Source organism: Falco naumanni, chromosome 1 (assembly GCF_017639655.2).
Source record: "Falco naumanni isolate bFalNau1 chromosome 1, bFalNau1.pat, whole genome shotgun sequence".
Lineage (NCBI taxonomy): Eukaryota > Metazoa > Chordata > Aves > Falconiformes > Falconidae > Falco > Falco naumanni.
The window spans coordinates 109,513,130-109,536,756 of NC_054054.1; the positions used below are offsets into that span (position 1 = coordinate 109,513,130).

Sequence of the window (23,627 nt, forward strand, 5' to 3'; positions counted from 1 at the left end):
CATTTGATCTATTCTGTTCCATCTGTAGGTGTTCCCCTTCTCATCTGTTCCTGAATAAGCACATCTCCGGTGCTGCAGCACCCCTTCACATCTGTTAACAAGCTTTTAATAGTGGTGCAAGCTCTTCAGATCCAGCCTTAACTGAGTCATGATAGAACTTGGTGGTTCCCAAGAAATGTTTCTTCTGCTTTATGGAAGGGTTTCCTGGCTAGGATAGGCGTATACCTAGACATAAAGTGGTTTCATGGTTCAAATCTGGTTCTGTGTTATTTCTCATAGCCCTGTTGTTTTCAAATAGTTGTTTAAAAAATCTTTGTGCTTTGGTGTACATGAAGCTGATGCTTTTGCATCACTTGAAGTGTAAGCCATTGCTTAAGCATAAGGTGATGGTGTTATCTACACCTTTCACCTCCCCATTTCTCTTTGAGTTTCAGATTTTCCTTGAGGGCAGGCAGCCCTTTTAAACTGTGTGCAGCATTTCCTTGTGTAACTGAATCATCTTACCGCTCTGACTCTGAAATCAGCAGGTTCCCAGTTTCAGAGAACTTGTTTACATCCATACTGCTGCGGTGTATCACAGGCTGCCTGAGGGACGTGCAGGTCTGGATCAGGAGTTCTGGCTTCCCAGGAAAAGTCTTGAAATGCAGTGGAATGAGTTGCTGCAGCTCGTGGCGTTCTTGCTCGCTCAGGCCCACACTTCAGACCTAAGCACTTACACGCGGAGCAGTTAGGCAGATGGTAAATAGGTGGCCTGTTCCTGATGGGCAAATAGCTGCTTCATTAAAAACTGCCCTGCTTGGTGGCCTTGTGAGCGTGATGCGCTCCGCATTTGCCACTAGGTGGCTCTTGCAAACTGGTGCTGAGCACATGGTCCTTGAGCCTGCTGGGAACAAACCTGTGCCTCTGGGACTGGTGAGGGGAGTGTGACCTGCAGGGTCCAGACAGTGCTTGGAACTCTCTGTCATCACAGAATGACAGAATGGTGGGGGGTTGGAAGGGACCTCTGGAGATCATCTAGTCCAACACCCCTGTGAAAGCAGGTTCTGCTGGACCAGGTTGCACAGAATTGCGTCCAGGCGGGTTTTGAATGTCACCAGAGAAGGACACGTATCGGTGGTCTCAGTCATGTGTGCCAGCAGGTCTCTGTCCATCCCCTTTCCTTCAGAGCTCCTTACCTGAAGCCCATGTCCTGCTGGTGCCTCTGCATATCTCTGTGCCATCAATGAATTCTTGAGTATGAGCTGCTTTCTTCCAAAACCATACTCAGAATGGCAAAGTGGATTTGTGGCTTTAACTTGGCATTTTCAGGACCTTTTTACATGCTAGCGGATTGAAGCCTGGTTAAGGACTGCTAAAGGTCATCTTGGGGCTGTTGGTCCATGGGTGGTATAAAATGGCACCTCTTGGGGCTGTGATAGACGAGTTGATGACCTGGGTCGTCCTCTTAGTATTGCTTTTGTGGCACTGAGAGGGAGATACTGCTTCCCGTTTCTCCAGTGTACCCAACTGGACTTTTTATGTCCAGTATTTGCTGTGACTTTCCCATATCCCCTCATTTACATGTGCAACACGTAACTAAATTTTAATCTTTTCTTAAAGGTAACAAACCTGGTTACTCACTGGTCTGAGATAAAACATTCAGCAGCCCAGCTGAGAGTGCATCTAGTTCTGTTTCTTTATTTAATTTGTTCAGGCAATTCCCTGAGCTGTCTGCTCACTGCTTGGGCTCCAGTAGCCACTGTCTGGGGCTTGCTGCTCACACCCAGTATGCCGGCTCTGGATTTCCACCCCCTACTATTGAACCTGAATTTTTCATCTATCTCCTTGGAAACTTGCTGGTTCTAAGGCGCGTGGGCTTTTCTTTTGAAAGTGCGCTATTTTCTTTACATGTCTGCTGTAATTCTAATAAATCACAAATAGATTACCTAGGATTCTATTTCAGTTGTTGTAATCCTGGTAATTATCTGTGTTAGTTTGTAGTTTTAACTTTCTCCCTTAGGAGATATAAACATTCTTGTTTTTTCTTCTTTTTTTTGTGACTTTTTCAGTATGTGCGGTATATGGAGAAAAAGTTCTTCTGGTGTGCCTACTGGGTAGGATTAGGCATTCTGTCCTCTGTTGGACTTGGAACAGGTCTCCACACCTTTCTGCTCTATTTGGTAAGGAAATTTCCATACTGTGCTTTTTCTGAATTGAACATTTTAATTGTTGCATATTTTTAAATATGTAAATAAAGAATATTCTGTAAATCCTAAACATTAAGTACTTTTGAAGGAAAAGAAATACTTGGTGTAATGCTTCTGGGCTCTAGTGAATACTAGTAATATTCTACATTGTATAACCTCGTTTTGTAGTTTGTGTGCTATACGTTTATTGAGCTGTAGATACCACCCTGCTGTTAATCCTCACTTTGAAACAGTGAGTCAAAATTTGCAAGCTCTGTCCTCTAATTTATTAATTTAAATTAAACATTTTCTAGTGTGCAGCTCAGATGTTTCCATTTAAAATATTTCAGCATACTTTTTTTAGTAGCTTAAAATGATGATTTTTCTAGCTGACACCACTGAAATAGGCAGCTCTTTTAAAGTTCAGTCTGTATTACTTTGGCTTGGAAAATAATAGCAAGAAAAATATATGTCTATGAAGATAAAATAATATCTGTTCTGAAAATTTGCATGATGTTGTTTATCTCGACTTAGGAAAGTTAGGGAAATGTTTGGGTGTGTTTTGCTTTTGGCCATTGGATTAGTTCCTTGTTTATGAAACCACTGTCCTGGATTTAAGAAAAGGATTCATGGCCACAAAATAATTAAAACCAGTTTATGCAACAAATGTCATCTTGTATTTGGAACAATTACAGATGTTTACTTTCAGAACTGCTTTAATCATTAACAATAACACAGAAAACACTACATGAAACAAGAAACCCGTGCTTTTCCACACGGCAGGGCAGTGCCTGTGAGATCGAACGACATTGGTATGGGCTGCATTTGCAGGAGTCTTGAACTTAGTGCAGCTTTTTGCCTCACGACTGTGGAGGTAGAAAGCGCAGGAGAAAGGAAACTATTGCTGAACAGGAACAAGTTTATGCATGCATAGCCTTCTAGGCAAAAATACTGCTGTCAGTCTAAATGATTGGAAATGGAAATTCAGTAGAGCTGATGAACACACTGTCTAAACATTTTTATGTAACGCTGGCTTGTGCTTGGACAGCAGGGAATTGACAATGCACGGATTTTTCTGGCTTGCAGAGATGCTGCTGCTAATAGCTTAGGGACAGTAAGACACATGGGCTGGACAGAGGGAGAATCAATCAAAATAGTCAGTCCCGAACTGAGGTGCTCTGCCTCGCTGGAGAGGCAAACCAGCATGGAGTGGGGTGTGAGCTGGAGTCAGGCTCCCAAACTCAGTCGCTGTGGGTGCCCTGCCAGTCTGCCGTGGCAGTGAAAGCGCAGCAGGGTGGGATCACCAGCTCTTCAGCAGCACAGGGAGAGGAAGGGAAAGGAAAGCAATTCCAGGTCTGCTGTAGAAACCAGTTGCTCATGATTTAAATCAGCAAGTAGGAGACAATTTAAATAGTAGATTTTAATCTTATTCTGCTTTTTCTGTATTTTCTTGGGCTATCAACCAGTGAGAGTCAACTTACATTTCCGCTAACCAAACATTTCCCATTATTTAGACATTCTCTTTGAAGCAGTTTGGAGAGCTTATCATACAATTCCTATTCTTAATTTTTACACGTTGTCTCAGAAAACCAGTAAGTAAGAAATGCACCATTTTAAACTGTATTTGAAAGTGAGTAGTGTTTCTTCGCTGTACATTGATCTGACAGGGTAGCAAGAGTGCTGTCATTTTATACCCTGCGCCACTCCAAGATGTTTTTGTCACATAAAGAAGTCTTCATAGAACAGCACCGCTTTTTTTTCTAAAAGAAGGTGGAATGAATTGACCTTTATTTCACTCTGTGTTTAAAAATCCAGATGTTTAAATAGTGCTAAATTACTTGAATAGAAAACAAATGAAATTTCATAATATATCACTTAAGTTTTCCCGTGCGGGATGTGAACCTAACGGATTTATTTAGGCCATGACCTGAGCTGACATTAAAGTAATATATATACAAAATATACTGATAAACCAATAGAAAAGTTAGAACTTACGGTGTGTGTATAGGAGGTGAACAGCCTTCTGAAGATTACAGGTGTATCGCTTAAGAAATGTAGTTTCATATTGGTAACGAAGGTATTTATTTGGAACAAAAGAGGGGAGGATTCATGTGACTTTGTTAGGAGGGGAAGACCAAACAAAGGAGATTGCACTGAATAATTAGAAGGTGATTATAGAATAAAATGCGATGAAACTGTACCACCGATAACTAATTTGTAATGCTACAGGAGAAATACCTGTTGGCTTCAAAGATATAAGGCAGGTAAGCGTGCTTCTGTTATACTGAGGGAATTCCATAAAGACAGTGTAGGAAGAAAGGGAAGCAGGGATTCGTTTTCCTCTTTTTCCTATGCAAGATTTAGTGATTAACATGAACTGTACATTCAGGTCAGTTAACCCTTTCCGGGCACCGAAGGGCTGGTCACTGGGTGGGTTCCATGTGCTCTGTGGCCTCTAGATGGCAGTGGGAGTGTAAAAACAGCGGTTTAGTGCCCGAGCAGCCTGCTGCTACTGCTGTCGGTACGGCTGCATCAGCGACACGCGTGTGTAAGGTGCCAGCAGGGTGGTAGTACGCTGCTTCACATCTCCGGGGTTTGAGCCTACACCTTGTGTGAAAGGGTGCTAACTGAAGACTGGTGCAACTTTTAGGGGTAAATAATTTCAGAATAGTGTTCTGGATTTAACCTGTCTGGAAACGATGCAATTAGGAGCTCCACCTTTCCAAAGGAGGAGTTTTAAACTGTTTTGCTTGGTTAGTTGTGCAGCAGTTGCCTCTGAAAGTAGAAATACAACAGGTTTAGCGGGGAACTTGTTGTGTTAACTTTTACATTACTGGATATCTACTTTTCATGTTCCATATACTTTACATTTCTTCATTATGGTAAAACGTGTTCCTCTATTGGTTCAAAGAAATGACAAGTTACAAAACAGCAAATCCTCTTCTGCTTTAGCACCTGGATTTGCTGGCAATAGAGAATAGGCTCAGTAAGTGTTCTAAAATTGCTTTTAATTAATTGCTCATTTTAAATCTCTATGTACAGTGAGATTGTTGGGAATGCAATTACATGCTTAGAGAACAATGCCTTTGGGCCCACCCATGTGCTGCTGAGGCTTGTGCTGTTGTCTCTGCCATTAAGGGCCAAGGGGTAGAATTGATGGCATGTAGGCACCTGTTCAGACACTGTGCCTGCACTTCTTCAGCTGTGACACAGGTGCATCTTTTTCAAATATAGCCTTCCATTTACTGCATGCCACTATTTTTACATTAAACTGTTCATAAGCACAGCCTGTTAGCTGGGCAGATCTAGCAGTAGTTACGCAATAGCTGCAGTATGTGAATGACTCTGGATGCTTGCTTCCCCTTGCCTGGGTTAGCTGTTTTTCCAGTGTTGCAAACTGTCACTTGTCTGGATTCTTCAGAGAATTTCTCACAAGCCACTTTTTGGAGCAGCGTGATTTCAAGTGCCAGGGGAGATCCTGGGGTTAGCTGACAGGAGAGGACTTGGAAACAGTTTGCTTAAAGTAGATTTTACAGTCTAAAGCAGTCTCAGCGTGGAGGAGATGTTACTGCCCCTGGTTAATCACATCCGATTTGGATCTTGTTGGTCACCAGAACATTCTTGCTGCATACATCTCAGTGTAGGAGAGAGAGGTCAACTTTGTCAGTTTGATAATAGGCTTTTTTATTGCTATTTCTGTGATTCGGGAACTTCCTATACATTATAAAGGCTCTGAACATTGTCTGCTGTATTGATTCCCAGTTTAATGCTGCTTCTGTAGTTGTAGCCAGCACTAAATGCAAAATTTGACATGGCTTTTTGGGAAACAATTCTCCTGCTGCAGATTGGCACTGAGCTAAGGGCTGACACAGTGCAGATCTTCAATGCAGAAATAGGGAAGCAGGCCGCTTTTCCAAGAATCCTTTTTATTCTGACACTTTCAAAACAAGTCTTCTGGCTTATTCTCCCAGAGTCCATTAAAGGTTTTTCGCAATTCTTTAAAAACAACAGTTTAAAAATAGTAATCCTGATGTGGTTCTGTAGGAAATAAAGCTATTATGATTAATAACTCTAAATACTAGTTTTAGCAGCATGGAGGTTTTTTTTTTTTAGTCCTGAGATGTTTTCTCTTCTGTTGGTGGTATGTTACAATATAAATGGCACGAATCACCTAATTACCAAAAGAAGATGACTCAGGGTGACTCGCTGGGAATCGTTGGGAAAGTCATGCCTCTGTACATCTTGGGGAGGTCTGTCTGCTGCTGCGGAGGGCCGGCAGGCAGCAGGCTCTGGTGGAGCGGGGGGCACTAGGTGGAGAGCTCGGTGGGGACCATGCCACTATTGCCATCTTCACCCGATGCTCTGCCTCGTGATTTGGTTTCAGTTCACTTCTGGCGAGTGGATTGCAACAGATGCAGCTGAGGCAAACAAAACTCCACTTATAATCAAAGTCTATCAAAAAGCCTTGCGGGAGAAGCGGGTGATAAACGTCCCTCCTGTGTGTATGGTCCGTTATGTCTGTAGTGGTGGGGGATGAATGAAAGCAAATTCCTTACAGGTCAAAAGTGCAGACCCAGCTTCAGCTTTTTGCATTTGCTTGTGGTTTTGTTTCTGAAATGTGGATCTCGGCTCGCTCGCTGCTAGAGCCAAGTGGAGCAACTGCTGAAAAGGTTTGCATGGGTGGCAGGGCTGCGGAGCGGCACAAACAGGAAGCGCAAGGTACAATAGGAATGTTTTGTGAGCGGAGGTCACGCAGGAGTTCGAATTTTTTCAGAACTCTGATATGTGGGTTTGTCCTTTCTTCCTAGGGTGTTCTGTAGCATCGTGGAAGAGAGCACGGCAATAATTTCAGGCTATGAAAAAGAACAAAACCCTGCCTTTAAGGAGAAGTGGATTGGAAAGACAGTGTTCTTATTGACAGGGCTGGCTTTAGAGAGCCCGTTGGAGTTTATCTGGGCTCGAGGGTTCAGTGTCTGGCTTTTGTCCTGAATTGGTTCCAGGGTTTGGCTTTGGCAAGGGGTCACATTCTGGCCTCCCAAAAGTGTGGTACTTTGCTGCTGAAGTGAGTCGTGTTTTAACCCTATCTGAAGATTTAACATGCAGACACCTTGTGTGACAATAAGCCCACTAGTTGTTTTTTTTTTAAAAAAAAAAAAAAAATAATTTTTCATGTCAGTAGTTTTACAACTCTCACAAATAAAAAGAAAAACCTTTTCCTGCCAGGACTACAGAAAACTTTTTAAAATCAAACTTAATTCCTTTTAGTTGTCTGGTTCCAGGAGTTGAGCTTGTAAGGAGACTCGTAAAATTACTGTAGCTCATCTAAAGAAGAAAAGCTCACAGAACAGGGCTTACTCCACTTACGTGAAGCAGACAGAATAATTTGGAAAGTCACAGAACCTACTCTCATCTTTTTTCTCCATTTATTTACTAGTAACTTGAATACAGAGGTGTTTTCGTGGTGATTGTCAGCTCCAGGTGACAAGCTGAAAAACAAAAAATCCAGTTTTGCTCTTTCCATGTGGATCATTCAAAATAAGTGTGAGGAACTCGGAAAACTATGGGTTCTGTGTGTAAAGGAAGAAGTGAGAAACAAAAGCTGAGCTGCCTCAGCCAGGTGGGAGGGTGTGCAGCAGTGCTCCCCTTCCCAGCACTGAATTATTTTTAAGTGAGGTGTACATTTCCAGTCCATACTGTTCTTCAATTGACATGTAAACTTGCAAGCCTAAAACAAATGAAATCTAAAAATGTTTTTTGTCCATTATCTGTGCTCGGATTACTGCTCTTGACTTAAGAGAGTTGAAAGAAAAATGCATGGTGGGCACAGGAGACAGAAATTAATTCTGAAATCAGTTGGGATGGATCCTGTTTGTGTGAGGGTTGTTTGTGACTCTTACTCTCTCACTTGTGTTTCCTTCATGCCTTTAAACCTATTTCCTCCAGCTGTCCTAAGCTTTCTGCAATGAACTAGAACATCCTGGAATACTTGAATCAACATATAACTTAAAAAAAAAAAAAAAAGTCACTTTTGCTAACCATCTCTTGACAGGAACTCATGCTTCCAACTCACGTGGGCTCTGTTCTGCTTGAAACTGCAGCACTGATATGAATAATGCACTGTGATCCACTGGAAGGGTCCAATGAATTAAGCTGGACGCCGCTGCCAGATGAGTTGTGTAACCTGGGTGTTTCTTAAATCTTCTGGTGGCTTGCTTGCACTAAAAGATCAGAGATGAAAATTGTTTTTTTTTTTCCAAGAGAGAACTATTCATTTGGAGTCTTAGTCCCTCTAAGTGCACCCATTGTTGTTGTATGTGTCGGATGCCGATAGATACCTGCAGAGAATAAGACCAACACCTGTGGTTTAGGTTACGCTGTGGAAGAAGGGTCCCTCCAACGGCTGTGGCTCTGGCTGGGGACTGTGCACTGAGCCCCCAGCCTGGCGCGTTCACAGGAGCTGGAAGCGCCGGTGGTTTACGTTCTGTGGGGCACAATCCTGGCAACTGCCAAGCAGACACCGGCACCCCCGCTGCCCTGCTCCGAGGGTGGTGAGCTCTGCCGTAGGGGCTGGTGGGACAGCTGGAAGCAATAACCTCCCACATAGCCCCACGGAGGATTGCCGGACCTCATGAGTCAGCGCCCGGGATGGTGTGGCTGCAAGTGCCATTTATGGCTCCTGTGCTGCTGGAAGTGGTGCACATCAGAGCCTGCGGGGTTTATCTGAAGTTGGAACTGTGGCAATGAACAGCTCGTGTGAAGTGCCTCTGTCTGTGCAGGATTAGCTACCTTACTTCGACTGTTCAGAAGTCCGCAAAATATCGCATCATGTTAATATTTAAGCTATGTGTAGTGATTTGAACTTGCATCAAGCTGAGGAGTTAGTAAGGTGATGGGTACACTCGTCTCCTCCTTTCGAAGGCTGATGGACTTTACCTTTTAAATGCTGGCACCTTGTTTTCATTATCTGCTTTCGACTTCCTCGTCCCTGGTTCTCTCTCTCATAACTCTGCCAGGAGGTCACGTTATGCTTTCTCCTCGTTTGATCCCTTGGAGTTTCTGCTTGCTTTTTTTTTATGCACAGCCTGCACTTTGTGCTTTTCATGTCACTGCTTCCTTGAACAGGTTTTAAATAATGGTAACAGTGCAAGACGATCTCTAATTGGAGATGTTCAAGCCAGTCGTCACTACTCGTGTCATTTTGAATAGATGCTGTGATTTAGTCTTCGGAATTAATAAGCGGGTGGCTAGGGAAGGATAAGGAGGGAATGCTGACAGATTATATCTGTATTCTGTCAGCACCGGAGCGTAAACTTGGATTCTTCCATTTGTGCCTTTCCCTGACATGAGTCTCTCTGCTCCTATAGAAAGTAGTGTGGCTACAGCCTTAAAAAACATCTGCTTTTCATGTTACTCCTCAAAGTAGCAACGTGGCCCTGTTATGTATGCAGTGGTACCGCGTGCCTGTTCCCTCGGTGGTTCTAGTTCAGTCATATTCAGAGCTTGTGGCTCATCATTTGGAATTTCTATCAGCTCCGTGCTGGGGGGCAAGGCTTGATTGAAGTGGGAATAGAAACTTGCTAACAAACACGTGATTGTAAAATTAATACATCGCTTGAAATGCCATGACAATGTGCTAAAACTAGCCCTGCCTAACCACTTGATGGATGTCTGTGTCACTTGAGGATGCTCTAGGTATGGGATCCTTCTTCATTCTCAGCCCCCTACTACAGCCAGCACTGCATACCAGACATTATATAGAATCACGAGACATTTTAATCTTTTAGCACAGACAGACAGACTGAATTGACATATTTACTAGCCACCTCCAGATCAAGCTTTTCTGTTCTTAATCACAGAGCAGTTTTCTTTGTGGGTAGTTGTCCACTGCTCTTGAAGATAAAAAAGATGCTGTAACATGGTGTTACTTTCTTGAGAGGTGTAATGACTTCATAGATAAGTATGAGATGAGTCGCAGCCTGGGGCAAGGCTTGAAGGATGTTTCCCATGAGAAGCAAGCTTTTGTTTTTCCAATTTATCTTAATCAAATATAGCATGACATGTTTCCCCCCTGTGGAAGGGCCGAGTCTTGAACCCAGTACGAACAGCAGTGTATCCATGGAGGAAAACAGATTTTTAGTGCATTAAGTTCAGCAGTGAGTTCAGTGTAATATTTTTCTTGCTGGCAGACATATCACTTTTCTTTGAGAAATGTTTCTAAATTAGAGCCAGTCTAAAATTATATCTTCCCCAAAAATAAAAAGGTTAAAATTAGATGTAGTTGGTGTGCTTGTATCACTTCAGCAGGGTGGCTGTGCTGTGAAGGGGCATGTGAGAAACCAACACTTGATGTGGAGTTTGTTTATAGCTTTGTGTTCATAGTCTGGGTGCTCAGAATGATTAATAATGTGAAAATATTATTCATTTTGGATATTCAGTCACTTATGGTAAAGATTTTTCTGTTGTAAGAATTATACATATCAGCATATTTTTAAGGGGTTTAACTTCTTGATTTTTTTTTACGTGTGCTTGTCGTCTCTTTCTACTTGCACTGATGAATTTCCAGGCATAATTTATAGATTAAAAGATTATACTTTCTAGAAATTTCATACTACAGCATTTAAAATAACACTTCTAAGGATTAGCAGTGTCTATTCTAACTTGGCTGCCTTCAGTCACTGAACTAAAACTTCTCTGAAGGCCTGTGAGTTCAGGAGTTCGTTACCTTCTGCGAGACATCGGGGTCATATAGGTAGGGATTTCCAAACTCCCCTAAATTACTATTGCTAAAAAACAGATTTATGTTGAGTTGATCTTGATGACCAGATCTTGTCTTGTTTGATTTGTAAATTGTACAGATATTTCTAACAAATCGCATTCCAGCCTAACCACAGGCTCCTTCTGGTCATCAGTAGTGGCAAGCAAATGTTTCTCACTTGAGCCAGCAGAACGTGTCTCAATTTCTTCTCTGTTAGCTCTTGTTAGTGCCTCCTGCAATTTAAAAGGCGGGGGGGGGCGGAGGGGAGGAGGGGTGAATCGTTGGAAGAAGACGAGGGAAAGACAGTTGGTGTTCAGGATCTTACATGCCTTGACTTTCAGCGACTCTTCCTGGTTTGGCAAGCAACGTGTCTACTGAATCGCCTGGGTTTAATATTTGTTGTCTGGTATGACAAGGTTTGAAGTAGTTTTGCAAATGCCCTTTTCAAAGGTAGAGCTTCACTTGGACTCGAGGAGGGATATCTTCCAGGTTTTCCTAAAGTGTTGAAATAAACTGAGCTATTGCAGAGAGGCAAAATGCTGAGTATTTACTGCAGCCCCATGCAGAGAACTGGGAGGAAAGGGTGGAGGAGGTATTATTTGTGAAGAGGATTAAAAAATTGTATGAGAATTAATCCTTCTGGCATGGGGAGGAGTACAGAGAAAACATCTGAGTGTATAGTGACTGAGATTCTCCAAAGGTGACACCTAAAGCCCATTTGAAGCTGGTTCCCTGTTCCATTCAGAGTTCAACCATCACTTTGCTAGACAGAAAGCAAAAGGGCACCTCTGTTAAGAAACACCAGTGACCCTCCCGCTCTTCCTCCCACCCCATTGCAGCCATGGTCCTGTTTAGCCAACCATTGTTTTGAGGAGCTTGGTAACCAGGCGTTGTGGAAGTATAACGCTCTGGGTAAGCTTTCAGGGCTGAGCTAGAACAAAAGCAGATGTCGGAGAAGTTGCACGCGGCCTGCCAAGCTTGGGAGCCCTTGTCCGTCTGACTAGCGGGGCAGCTGGGCTCCGCTGCCAGGGGAGGACACGGGATTGTTCTCCTTTCCCTTGGCTCGCTCAGACTTCCAGTACTCCACACTTCATCACTCTAAATGAACCGTTTATACTTTATTTCTTATGCCAGTTAAAATGTGGCTTCTGTGGGTTCCATAACTCCAACTTTTTTCCATTATAGAATTGTTTACATTGCAGTGGAAGGATTACGTTCAGTTGGCGTAGCCTTCAGGTGGCTCGTTGGCCACTTACAGCTGCTTTGTGAAAGGCCTTTTTTTCTTTCCATCGGCTACTTGTAAATTTTTTCCTGTTGGAGCCATTTATGGAGGCTGGGAGAGCTCTCTTAACAGGAGCCAATGTTTTGAGACCATCACGCCATTTCAAGGATGGCAACTCTGTTGAGAGAAGCTGCTCATGGTAAGAGCCTCGTGGAGCCGTCTCCCACTAGCATTTTGGCATTGCTTGCTCTCCCGAGGTTGGGCAGCCACCTTCGCTGCAGATCAAGATGAAACGCTACTAATGCCAGCACTGAAACCTTGCAAGGGCATGGGGACCTTGTATAGTAGTGATTAAATTGGTCTTTTGCTATTAGAAAACTGAAACCAACAGTCTGCCGCCGCAGCTGGCTGTAGTTACACTGTAGTGCGGTATGTCTTCTGAATTTTGTGGAACTGAAAACCGTACTTCGTGATTGACGCACTGTATCTCACTGCCTTGGCAACAACCTGACCCTTGTTCTCAAGGGAAGGTAGGAAATGGTCATTTACAACTCAAGGGGGGGGGGGGGGGGGGGGGGATTTCCTCCATGCAAATTTGTTATTCAGGAGAATTTTATTGCAAATTTCTGCAGGTGAAAACCATTAATTTAAGGAAGATGGCCTGAGACCCTTTTTTTTCCCCCAAGGGAGCCGGCGGGGGGGGTGTGTGTGTGCAAGCAAGGAATGGGATTGAAGTCCCTGAATGTCAGAGTACAGTGGAGAAAGAGGTTCCCAGGTTTGCCATGAGTGTACTTTATAATTCTAGGAAAGTTTCAACTCTCTCCTAGCATTTGTTTAGATATGAAGCTGCTGGGGACAGGGATGATCTTGCGACAAGTACCAACAAGGAGCTCATTGCCACTGGGGCAGACCTATAGAGATGTCGATAGTATACATTATTAGTCACTGGTTCATTCATCCGTTCTTTATTCTCCCTTCCATATCAAAGTCACGCTCGTGTATCAATTTCTGGATCCCCGCTTTTTCAGTTCTGCTTCAATGAACTTTTTTTTTTTTTTGTGAGAGGGACTGTGTCTCGTTTTTCATCTCGGGAAGCTACACCTATGTGTTCATATAGTCTGAAGTATGCCAAAGCACTTTGAATTAGTCTCCTGTAAAGTAAGAAGGAATAAATAATTTGCTTGGTGTCAGAGCAGCTTGCCCTTTACCATTTGCTTGCCAGAAGAATGGGTTTGTTTTCAATTGGTTACGTATGACAACAGTAGTTGGAGCTGTCATACAGAAAAATATAACCGGCGTGGGTTTTTTTCAACATCCTTATTTCACTGCCTCTAAAAAAATGACCTTATCGATGTAATTGTGCTCTGCTCTCTTCAGTGGGACCTGAAATGTTACTGAGCGAACCCAACCCGACTAAAATCTTCTTCCCAGCCAGTCTAGAAAAAGCAGCTGAGCTTCACCTTTTGTGTGAGACCTGCTGTGGAATTTCAGCCTTTAATGTGCAAATGAAGCCTGCAGGCGTCCTCTGAATGTATCTCTGGCTCCTGCATTTCAAAGTGAGCTTTGGAAGCCTGGTGCAGGGGAATGGCAGTGCTGAGGTCTATTTCATTTTCCCTTGTTACCCTGTATTAAATGGAGCTTTGATTTGGTTGGGGGTATCAGGCTCCCTTCTTGGTCTAATGAAACATGACTCATTTAAAGGGAAAAAAAAAAAAAAAAAAGTAGAAAATTGTTGACAATGTTTCCCAGCATGATGTCAAGATCCATCACATAATAAATAGCAGAAGTTAAGGTGTTTGCAATTTGTTCTGCACCTGAAGAAAGGTTTAAGTTTTATTTAAATCTGTGCTTTTATGATAAGACTTTAGTTTAACTCAGTAGTTGTCCGTTTTTCCTCCCCCTCCCTATTTTTTTCCCCTCCTCCTTCCCTGGACAGTGTTTCCCTGACCTTTTGCTAAGTGATTTCTTTTTTAATTACAACATCTAGTGTTCAGGCCATAGATGATTTGAATTGCTTCTCACTTGTTTTGTATTAAAATAATGGCAAATCTTTCAGGTTTTTTGCATATGTAGCAGTTCAGTTCTTGAATAGATCTTTATACCAGTTGTATTTGGAGGTCTATCCAAAAAAATCTTTTAACGTAAGATGGAGACTAGAAGTAATTCAATTAAATGACAAATAACATTTAAGTTTTTGGCTTATATTTCAAACCATTTTTTGCAAACAGCAGTAAGGTCACTTCCTTGTATATGCAGAAAATCTAACACAGATTAAGCAACTGTGTTTTGGAGAAAGTTCCAAAAGTTAAGAAGGTCCGCTGTAAGATGTTGTAAAGTCCCAGTTGTAAAAAAATAAAAATTAAAAAATGTAACAGAATTTAAATGCCTCCATCCTCTAAAAGCAACAGTAGGGAAAACACCTGCTCTAATAAAGCTGTAGGCTATAAATACCTTAAGGAGAACATTTTAAAGTTTTGAAAATTTTCCTCTTTTTTGAAGAAGTAAAGATTCTTATTTCTCCCTGGCAACCTCAAGCTACTGTACAACGGCATGACATTTTACATATATAACATTATTAATGGCCAAAGTGAGAAACACTAGGTTTTAGCCTAGGCTCTTTGCATCAGGGACAAAAGTGGGCTTTTCATTTTAACTTTTGTTCTAACTAACCTAAAATGCATTTGAAATTACTTGTGTTTTTTCAGGGTCCACACATAGCATCGGTTACTCTTGCTGCATATGAATGTAACTCAGTTAATTTTCCTGAGCCTCCTTACCCGGATCAAATTATCTGCCCTGATGAGGAGACAACTGAAGGATCCATTTCTTTATGGGCCATCATCTCAAAAGTCAGGCTGGAGGCCTGCATGTGGGTAAGGTTTGGTTTATAAAACTTCAGCAATTTTAATTTACACACTTATTTTCTCTGTCCAGCAATACACAACAATTCCTGAATTAGCAAAGTAATGATGGCTTACACTGCCAACAGTAATGTCTGTATCTGCAATGTGAATAGTTGCCTTCGTGATCAACCTTCCAGCCCTGGATAATGTTAATGTCCTTTGAGGAGAAGTAATAGGATGTTACTGGGCTATCTTTCTATCAACTGCAGCGTCCGCTGCTTTTCTAAATGCTAGCAGAAAACATGTACTTCAAAGCTGTTGATGTAAAAGGTAAGTTTCAGAAAGGGTATCTGCATCCCAAATGATCATGCAGCTGTCAGGTCTTGCACTGCATGCAGTTAAGCAATAAATAATTTCAAAAATGTTGAGCCTGTATGTTGAGTGAAGTTGCAGTTATTTGTATGAAGGACTCTGGCTCTAATATAGCTGAAATATTCTTCTGGGTTGCATCAATAGATTGGATTAAATAAGAGTGTGTTATGTTGCACATTTATGTATTTTATTTCTGTTTCTCTGCCTGTTTCCACCATGGCAAACTTTTCACTTAAAACAGGAAAACTACGTTAGCTTTTAAGTGAATCACAATCTTAGGAAACGCTGTCATTGGAACTTCCCTTGCATTTTCCTTCTCCCCCCCACCACCTCTGACCCCCCCACAGCTTTTTATAGAAGTTTGATTTTTGGAGAATTTTGGTCAGATTAGATGGTTTTTTCATTACATGTAGATTATTTTGAATTGCAGTTTACACAGACGCATCTGCTGTGAACTGCATGCCAAATGAACTTTATTTTACTACTGACTTCCTGTTCTAGCTGATGACTTTATTATGGAATTCTTGGTTGTCCAGTTCAAATGTAGAGACTGGAAATTCTGAAAATACATGGTATCTCATGTCTGCCCTTGTATTCCTTCTAATGATATGAAGAAGAAAAAAAAATAAAATATATTAAGGCAACTTTGGTCACTACAACTTTTTAAATTAGCAGCAGCTGTGTTACTTAACAGAAATTCCAGTTAGGTTGTACGCATTGCAGACTGAAGTAATGTGTGGCAGTACCAAAGTCAAAATAGTGAGAAAGAAAGTGGACTTAAAGCCCTCTCAAGAAGCAAAGTACATCTTGCATTTCACTTTTTCTAATGAGAAGACAGAATTGCCGGAGTGCTTGATAAGTAGCTAAAGATGCAAGTACTTTTAAGACTGTAAATATAAGATTTCTTTTTATTTTCTTCCTGTTCCCCCTCTGCTTAAGTTTGTTTAATGAGGACTAGAGTAATAAAAATGGCATTTACAATTACGTTTCTAGGGTTGCAAAATAAAAATGTAGCTCAGCGTAAGCATCCATTGCTTAATCTTAAGCATGTAAAATAGCTGAACTATGATGAGAATTAAGTAGTTTAGAAATGAGTTAATGGAGCTGCAAGCCCTGAAAGCTTGTATCCTTCTGAGCAGCCATGAGGGAGAACAAATGGTACTTTGGGTCTCTTGTTTGAGTTGTGTTTCTTGGTTCAGGCAAGGGAAAGGCCAAGGGAATAGGACCGAGCCGGAATGTTTGTATCCCACTTTTTCCCCTCTTTCTTTCTTCTCGCCTTCAAATTCACTGTCAGCTACCTTTTCACTGAACTCTGTCTCCACTAGATTTTCCCTTGGGAGCATCCTCTGTCTACCAGTGGTGTCTAGTGTAATGTTATGCTTTCTTGGAATGTTTCATGAGTACATAAACATTGCTTGCTAATTTCCTGTAAGCCAAATCAAGTTGGCAATTGCTGCTGCTTCTTCCAGTATGTTTCTTTTGTCCTAATTCCAGTTCAGTTTTTATGGAAGCTGTTGAAGAAAATTATTTTTTATTCTGTCACACTCAAACCAAACGTCCACTTAACAGGAAAGTAACAATGAGTTCCAGAAAGGGAAAATGCTGATTTTTGCAAATCAAAACCTTAGTTTTAAAAAATAAAATAAAATCTTCTGCTTTTAAACTAAAATCAGGAATATTAAGTTTAATTCCTAATCGGTGTGATTGAATGAGCTCACAAAATCTTTTTTTTAATGGGGCCAGCAGCTTCTAATTAGATGTAAAATCTGAAGTTATGATAAATACTGGATAAATGAAAAAGAAAAGGAATTATTGGATGTATACAGATGTGCTGCTAATGCAACACATGGAGCCCTGTGAGGAATGGGTCCAACACCACCAACAGCCCGTTTCCTTTAGACTTGTAAAGTGAAATTATGTTGAAAGGCTCCAGCGTGAAATCTTGCCAATCTCCTTGATTATTTGGAGGGAGACAGGAGGGTGGTAGCAATATAAGTTTTCATGTGAAATGTTGAAAGCAGGTCGGTCCCAGTGGGGACTTTGCAGACCTCCGACTATAAAGCTGCCCAGACTAAGTATCCTGCAAGGTTTGAATGTGGGGATTTATCTGCACAAGGGATTTGATTCAGATCACAAAAACATCAGCGGCTGTTTCAGCCAACTTAAACCAGGTACGGTTTTTTCCAGAGATTAAAATCATTACTGTTCCCCTGCATGTCAGTGATAGCCCTTTTTGCTGATAATGAGTGTTATGAGGATTAAATATCACTGAATCTAAGGAATTATTGGGTGAAATGAAAATGATGAATTTTTCAATCACTGTAATAGTTGGCTCCACCAGTCCTGGCCTGCAGAAGGACTTTCAAAAACAATCTGCTAGGTGTATGCCAGTTTTCACAGCCTTCCATCCCACAGGGACGAGGAATTCAATAGTGCCCTACATTTTTAATGTGTTGCAGCTTTTTTTGTTTTTTTACAAGAAATAAGGGGAAAGAATAAAAATGTTTAATTGCTCAGGATTAGCAGAACAGGCGGCCTGTGTCCTGACCAGGATAAAATCTGTTTAAAAGACTCTTTCTAGTAGAGTAATTTCCCAGTTTCCTTTTCTGAATGTATTTGTGTAAAAGAATTTTGATTAGCATTTGCCTTTCCAATTTGTTGTTAGTCCAAGGAATCTCCATGTAAAACTGGTATTCAAAGTGAAATGGTGAAAATGGACAGCTAATGATACAAAAAGCAGTTAAATGGTTACTGGGTTGGATCCCTTAATTGCTGCTTTTTTTTTTAATGCACTTAAAGAACGTATCTCCAGCAGACATGAAATCATATGATTTTTGTTGCACTTTTGAAATGTTTTGTAATAATGAGCATGTGACCTACCCAATTTAAAGAAAGTTCATGTCCAGTACACGCATGCAGCCCTCTTCCTCTGTTAACAAAATGAAGCCAAAGCAAATTGGCAGAGCCTGGAGAAGCAATGTGACTTTTTGTTCTTGCATCACCCTGAGAACATAACCTCAAGTTAATTTTTCTGAAACGTTGTTGCTACTGTTTTCAGGCTTATCTCCCCTTGTGCCAGAAATAGGCAGATTAATGAAGTTCAGCTTGTTGCACTGGTGTAATTTTTTCTTCTGTGGAAAACAAGGGCATAAACATACGAGGCTGTGCACTTTATATGCTTACACCAAGAATTTAACAGTTTGGGTAACTACAGAGAGCGGCGGCTTTTCAGACCACGACCTGTTGATTTGGAATAGCCACAGCAGCTGGAATTCTCCCTTGCTTGCAGCTGCATATAGAGCAGGAACAAAGGAAATTGAAAAGCTTTCACATTGCTTCAAAGGAGTGGAAAAGCATTTGTTACTCACTCTTGACCCTAAGAGAGAAAAGCCATCTGCATGTAGCTAAGTTTTAGCACTTTTCCAGTGTGGTGCCCAACTATTGTGCTATTACCTGTCCTATATTTAAACCATTCTGAGTTTAGTCCAAGTTCCTGTTTCATTAGCCTCTGTTTATCCATATGTTCAATCTTAGCTGTCTCTCTGTTTTTTTCCTTGGTTAAGCTAAAGTTGCATTTACCCACAAGATTGAGATGAGTCATTTGATGTCCTGAGAAAACAAATATAATTTTCCTGTGGTGAGAAAGCAACGCTACTTTCATCTCGAGTTCTCTTGGCTTGCTTTATTCCATGTAAAGGAGAGAGAAGACTTGAGATCAGGCTTTGCTTAACCTTATTTTCCTTGGTCATAGCTGTAGTAAAACTCGAGCCTGTTTTCTAATAAACACTTGCACAAGGTCTCATGACTGAACAAGTAAACTACGTGACGGCACCAGGGAGGAGTTCCCAGATCATTTTGAAGCCAGGGCTGTCACATGCCGGCGAATGTGTCTGGCATCATGCGGTGGGGTGAGATGGCAGCACTGTGCTGAGTCAGGGATGGTGTCAGCGAGCGGGGCCCCCAGCCTGGCCGGCTCCCCAGCTGCAGCCTCCCCAGCACAGCTGGCCACCGGCTCCCTGCAGCTGGCCACCGGCTGCCAGCTCGGCCGGGCCCCAGGGATGCTCACGTCGTGGCGTTCCGACCTTGCAGACCGCAGCTTGGGAGCCGCTGGCTTGCAGCGTGGTGGTCTGCGCTGAGAGAGGCTGCCTTGTGCTAAACAAGGGGAAGAGCAGCAGCATTCTGTTTGAAACAGTGAGGAATGGGACCTGCTGGGGAAAAGCAAACTTCTCAAATCAGTGGTCTCATCAGTTCTAATAACCTGAAATGTCCACGGGACTGTGCATATCGCATGTTTCCTGTTCAAGAATAAACACAAAAATAAATCCGAATTATTCTTTTCTCAGGGTGCTGGCACAGCCATTGGAGAGCTGCCCCCATATTTTATGGCCCGGGCGGCCCGACTCTCTGGTGCTGAACCTGATGATGAAGAGTATCAGGAATTTGAGGAGATGCTGGAACATGCAGAGACTGCACAAGTAAGAACAGTGCAAAACAACAGAATTAATAAAACAGAACAACTAGATGAAGTAAATAATCATTCCAACGAAATGGGAATGGGCCAAAAATCAGTCTGTGTGAGTTGCAAGGGGGATGGAAAAAGATCCTGCACTGGGTAGAGGTACCTCTGGTGATGGGAGGCCAAGAACACAGCTTGTTGAAGCACATACAGATAGCGCTGCCAAAGTGTTTGCTACAAATACTGCATTTATTCAGACTTCTAGAGACAGCACAATAAAGGTAGGAAGAAAGTGGGCTAACAAACCAGTGGTCGAGTCGGTGCTGCTCCGTGATTATGGCTGTTACAGCTGCCTTTAAAGCCTCCCTGGGCCAGGAGATGGTTTTTTAGTCTCAGCTCATCCCCTCGAGATGACATTTGCCTGCCTTGCCACTAACACCCTCAGGGGCCAGTGCATGACCTATTCATCAGCCTGAGGAAACATACATATTTTTTTTTTTCCCCCTCCCTTGATGTGAAGATGCAACCAAACTGCTCTGAATCCCTTTTTGTTGCTCTTGTCATTTATTTTCTTGATGGATTAAATAGTGCTTGTGTTACAGCATTGTTTGTGACTGATGCTGTACATGAGTCAGATATTATGTAGATGATTTTTCATTCAGGTTTGGAGTTTGGATCCTGTTCATGAGTTAGTGATACTGTTTTAGAGGAAATCAAATGTTTTTTCCTCAAACTACTTGCCACTGAATTTTTCTGCTGTATTTTTCCTTCTTGTCCTGTTTTGTCTGCTACTAAGTTGAAACAGGTCATGAGACTGCTATTAAAAAACCAGCAGATGCTATTTACCATCCACTGATGTCTTTAAAATGTTCTGCCAGGGTATTTTCTTGGTATAAGTATATACTTTTTTTTTTCTCCTTTTCAAAAAATGGGTGAAGCTTTTCCATGAAAGAAAGTGGTTTGTCTGGAAATACTGAGTGCAATCTAGTAATTCTAACAGTAAACCCTGTGTTTCCCGAGAGCCTCCCTCTACTAGAAAGTTCCAAAGGGTTTTTCTGCTATTGTAAGTAGTAAATTCTTTAAACGTGCAGGGTGGGGATATCTTTGGTTTTTATCATCAGTCTTTGCTTTGCGAAGTAATCCCTAACTGTATAAAAATTAAGTCATGGAAAAAAAAAAACCCAAACCAAACAGTGAAACCCGCTGAATACATGACTTGCTAGCTGAAATGCTATCTGTGTTTACTGAAACTCTCCCAGCAAATTATATGCATGTACAGTTGTGGGAGCAGCCAGAGTTGGTTTCCAGAAGGCACAGTAAGATTCTTGGGAAGAAAATTTTTGCTAGAGAGCATTTTGTCAGGACAGGCCAAAATATAGCTAGCTGTATTGACTGCCCTTAGTAAACGAATGGCATTGTGTAATTAATTAAGAAAAATTATGGTGTTATTTACCAGTACTTTTGATTTTATTTTCTTGGCAATTGAATTTGGATTGAAGCATGTTGTTTTGAGGATGGATGGCCAGGAAAAAGAAAAAATCTTTTTAAACTCCACTTGTGGTTTGGTTTCTATAAAACTCTTAACATGAGGCTTTGACAATCGGATTAAATTGTATTGCACTCATAAAACTGACAGTTCAGTTTTTTCCATTTGCTAATATGACTTCCTTTTTGCTTTTGGCTTCAGTCGTGTTTTTGCTAGATGTCTGTGGGAGACAGGCCTGCCTTTTCCTATGACCTTTAGTAAATCCCAATCTTCAGCAGAGCTTATCACTCTTTGTTCTGTAATTGCTATTCATGAGCAGTTACGATGTCTATTTTTAAATTGCTCAATAACAATTTTTATTACCTACAGCAGCTTCTCCCACTCTCCCAAGTCGAAGCCTTATGCTTAAAACAGGGGGGATGTGACAAGTGTCTCATGCCACAGAGACTACTACAAATGTTTGACGTCAAGAGACAGGAGCCTTTTTTTCAGTAGAAAGGTCTCGCTTCATCCTTGCCTTTTTGAAAGGCATGAAAATGGGTGTTGGATTTTGAAGAATAGCTTCCCCCTCTACTTCTGCTGAGCGGCTGTATGCCTACAAGGCAAAGCCAAATGGCTTGACGTTTCTGCGTGCGTGTGTTTTGTTTAGAAAGCTTGTCGCTGCTATTTCTCAAAAACAATGGTGATTTTGAGAAACAGATGAGGATCTTCTATGGTGAGAATAGACCACGAATATAATATCCAGCCTGAAGGATCTGTGAGGGTGAATGTGCCTGCTAGCTTGGCACTTTAAAAAAACAACCAAAAAAAAGGATTAAACAACATAAAGGTTTAGTGCCCCATGCAGTGTTACACAGCATAAAATACTGTTTACTTTAAAGAGTCTGTTGATGGATTTTCTGTCCTAAATCTCAGACCTAAGTGACCTGTCTCCTTGAGCTACGTTTGGAGAAAACTCATTAGCCTGCAGATGATGTGTAAGCCTGTTGTACTTTGCATTAGCATACTTGAGAAAAAGCCCCTCATTTTAAAGGAGCACTCACTTCTCCTTTCTCTGCGTCCTTGTGTGTGCACACCAGTTAGTCCCAGTTACATTATGGGAGTGTCTGAGTTTCTCTTGCCTTGTGGCTGCTCTTGTTAAAATTGAGTGACTTTGCCCTGGAGGAGGAGTGTGGTTTACAAGCAGGGCGCTCTTTCTCATTTTCCCCTCGGAGCTCCACACAATGCAGAGCCCAGCACACTATAGGAACAGAGCAACTGGGTCTGATTTGTTAAGGCAGTATTTAAAAATTATGAATATTTGAAATGGTACCTCAGTTGCTGTTAATTCTCTTCCAGACGAATTCCAGAGCAAAGGAGTTGTGGGGTTTTTTTATCAGAGCTCCCCATTTAGCCACTGGGAGTATCTCCAGTGCCGCCGTGCAAACCAACCTCTCAATTAGGGGAAGTGAATCTACTACTTAGTGCTGGGGCAGCACATTGGTAATAATACGGTGCAGGCATACTTTTGTACAGTTTCATGTCTACACACACGTGTGCAGGGACTCTCTTTTGCCCGTTTAATAGTTGCTGGTTGTTAAGCATTCTCATCTTGTCGCTGTCATGGGGAAACACTTAAAGCTGATGGGGGTTTCTGGTGAAAATGAAGCTTTTAATGCCAGCTTCCCTCAAGGTACTTTGTGATAATGCATAATGCGTGGGCCCTTGCTGTAGCATGGTACTGCTTGCTAAGAGGAGAAAGTACTAATATCTTTGCTGTGTATCTAATCGTTAATGGCTCTAAGTGTTTGGATTCATTAAGTGGCATATTCTTAAGAACTAATGATTTACACATCGGGCTTTGCTTCTGTGCAGCGTTGCTGCAGCCAAATTTCCATGTAAAAATATTTGCTAGTTGCCTATGTTACTATCTGCCAGGGCTGTTTGTTTATATTCCAAACTGTGCCCTCCCTCTGAAGCAGTATAAGCTTGAAAAAGGGTTAAATCGATCTAAATGCTGAGGTGCAGCAGGACTGGTTTGTAAATGATCGAGTGCCATCTGCACACTGACTGTCAGTTGTTGCTGGGACCTGTTTTTGACTCCACTGAACCTTTACTGGTTGTGGTTTGTCTGGCCATCACATGACTTCTCTGAAAATTCCCCCTCCCCTCCATTTCCAGTAAACTGTTTGAACTGGAGTGACTCAGACTGAAACCAGCTTCCCTGTAACCACAGGGCTTGTTAAAGAATTTGTCAACGTGGACTCAAGAGGGTTTGTATTAAGCTAAGCTGCAACTGCTCGGGTTTGCATTGCGTCAGGAGTTCCACCGAACAACTTCCTGCTCTGA

At 41.9% G+C, this 23,627-nt stretch overlaps 1 protein-coding gene across 6 annotated transcripts in view; it reads left to right on the forward strand.

Moving 5' to 3' along the window:
• Nucleotides 1-23,627, forward strand: part of VMP1 (vacuole membrane protein 1) — a 68,722-nt gene that overhangs the window by 14,081 nt on the left and 31,014 nt on the right. For 5 of the 6 annotated variants that reach the window (XM_040618417.1, XM_040618397.1, XM_040618406.1 and 2 more), the window contains 3 exons: nt 2,049-2,159; nt 14,848-15,015; nt 19,701-19,832. In XM_040618417.1, coding sequence (XP_040474351.1) covers nt 2,049-2,159; nt 14,848-15,015; nt 19,701-19,832 — 411 coding nt within the window. The remainder of the gene's footprint in view (nt 1-2,048; nt 2,160-14,847; nt 15,016-19,700; nt 19,833-23,627) is intronic. The other variant, XM_040618438.1, reaches the window with a different exon arrangement.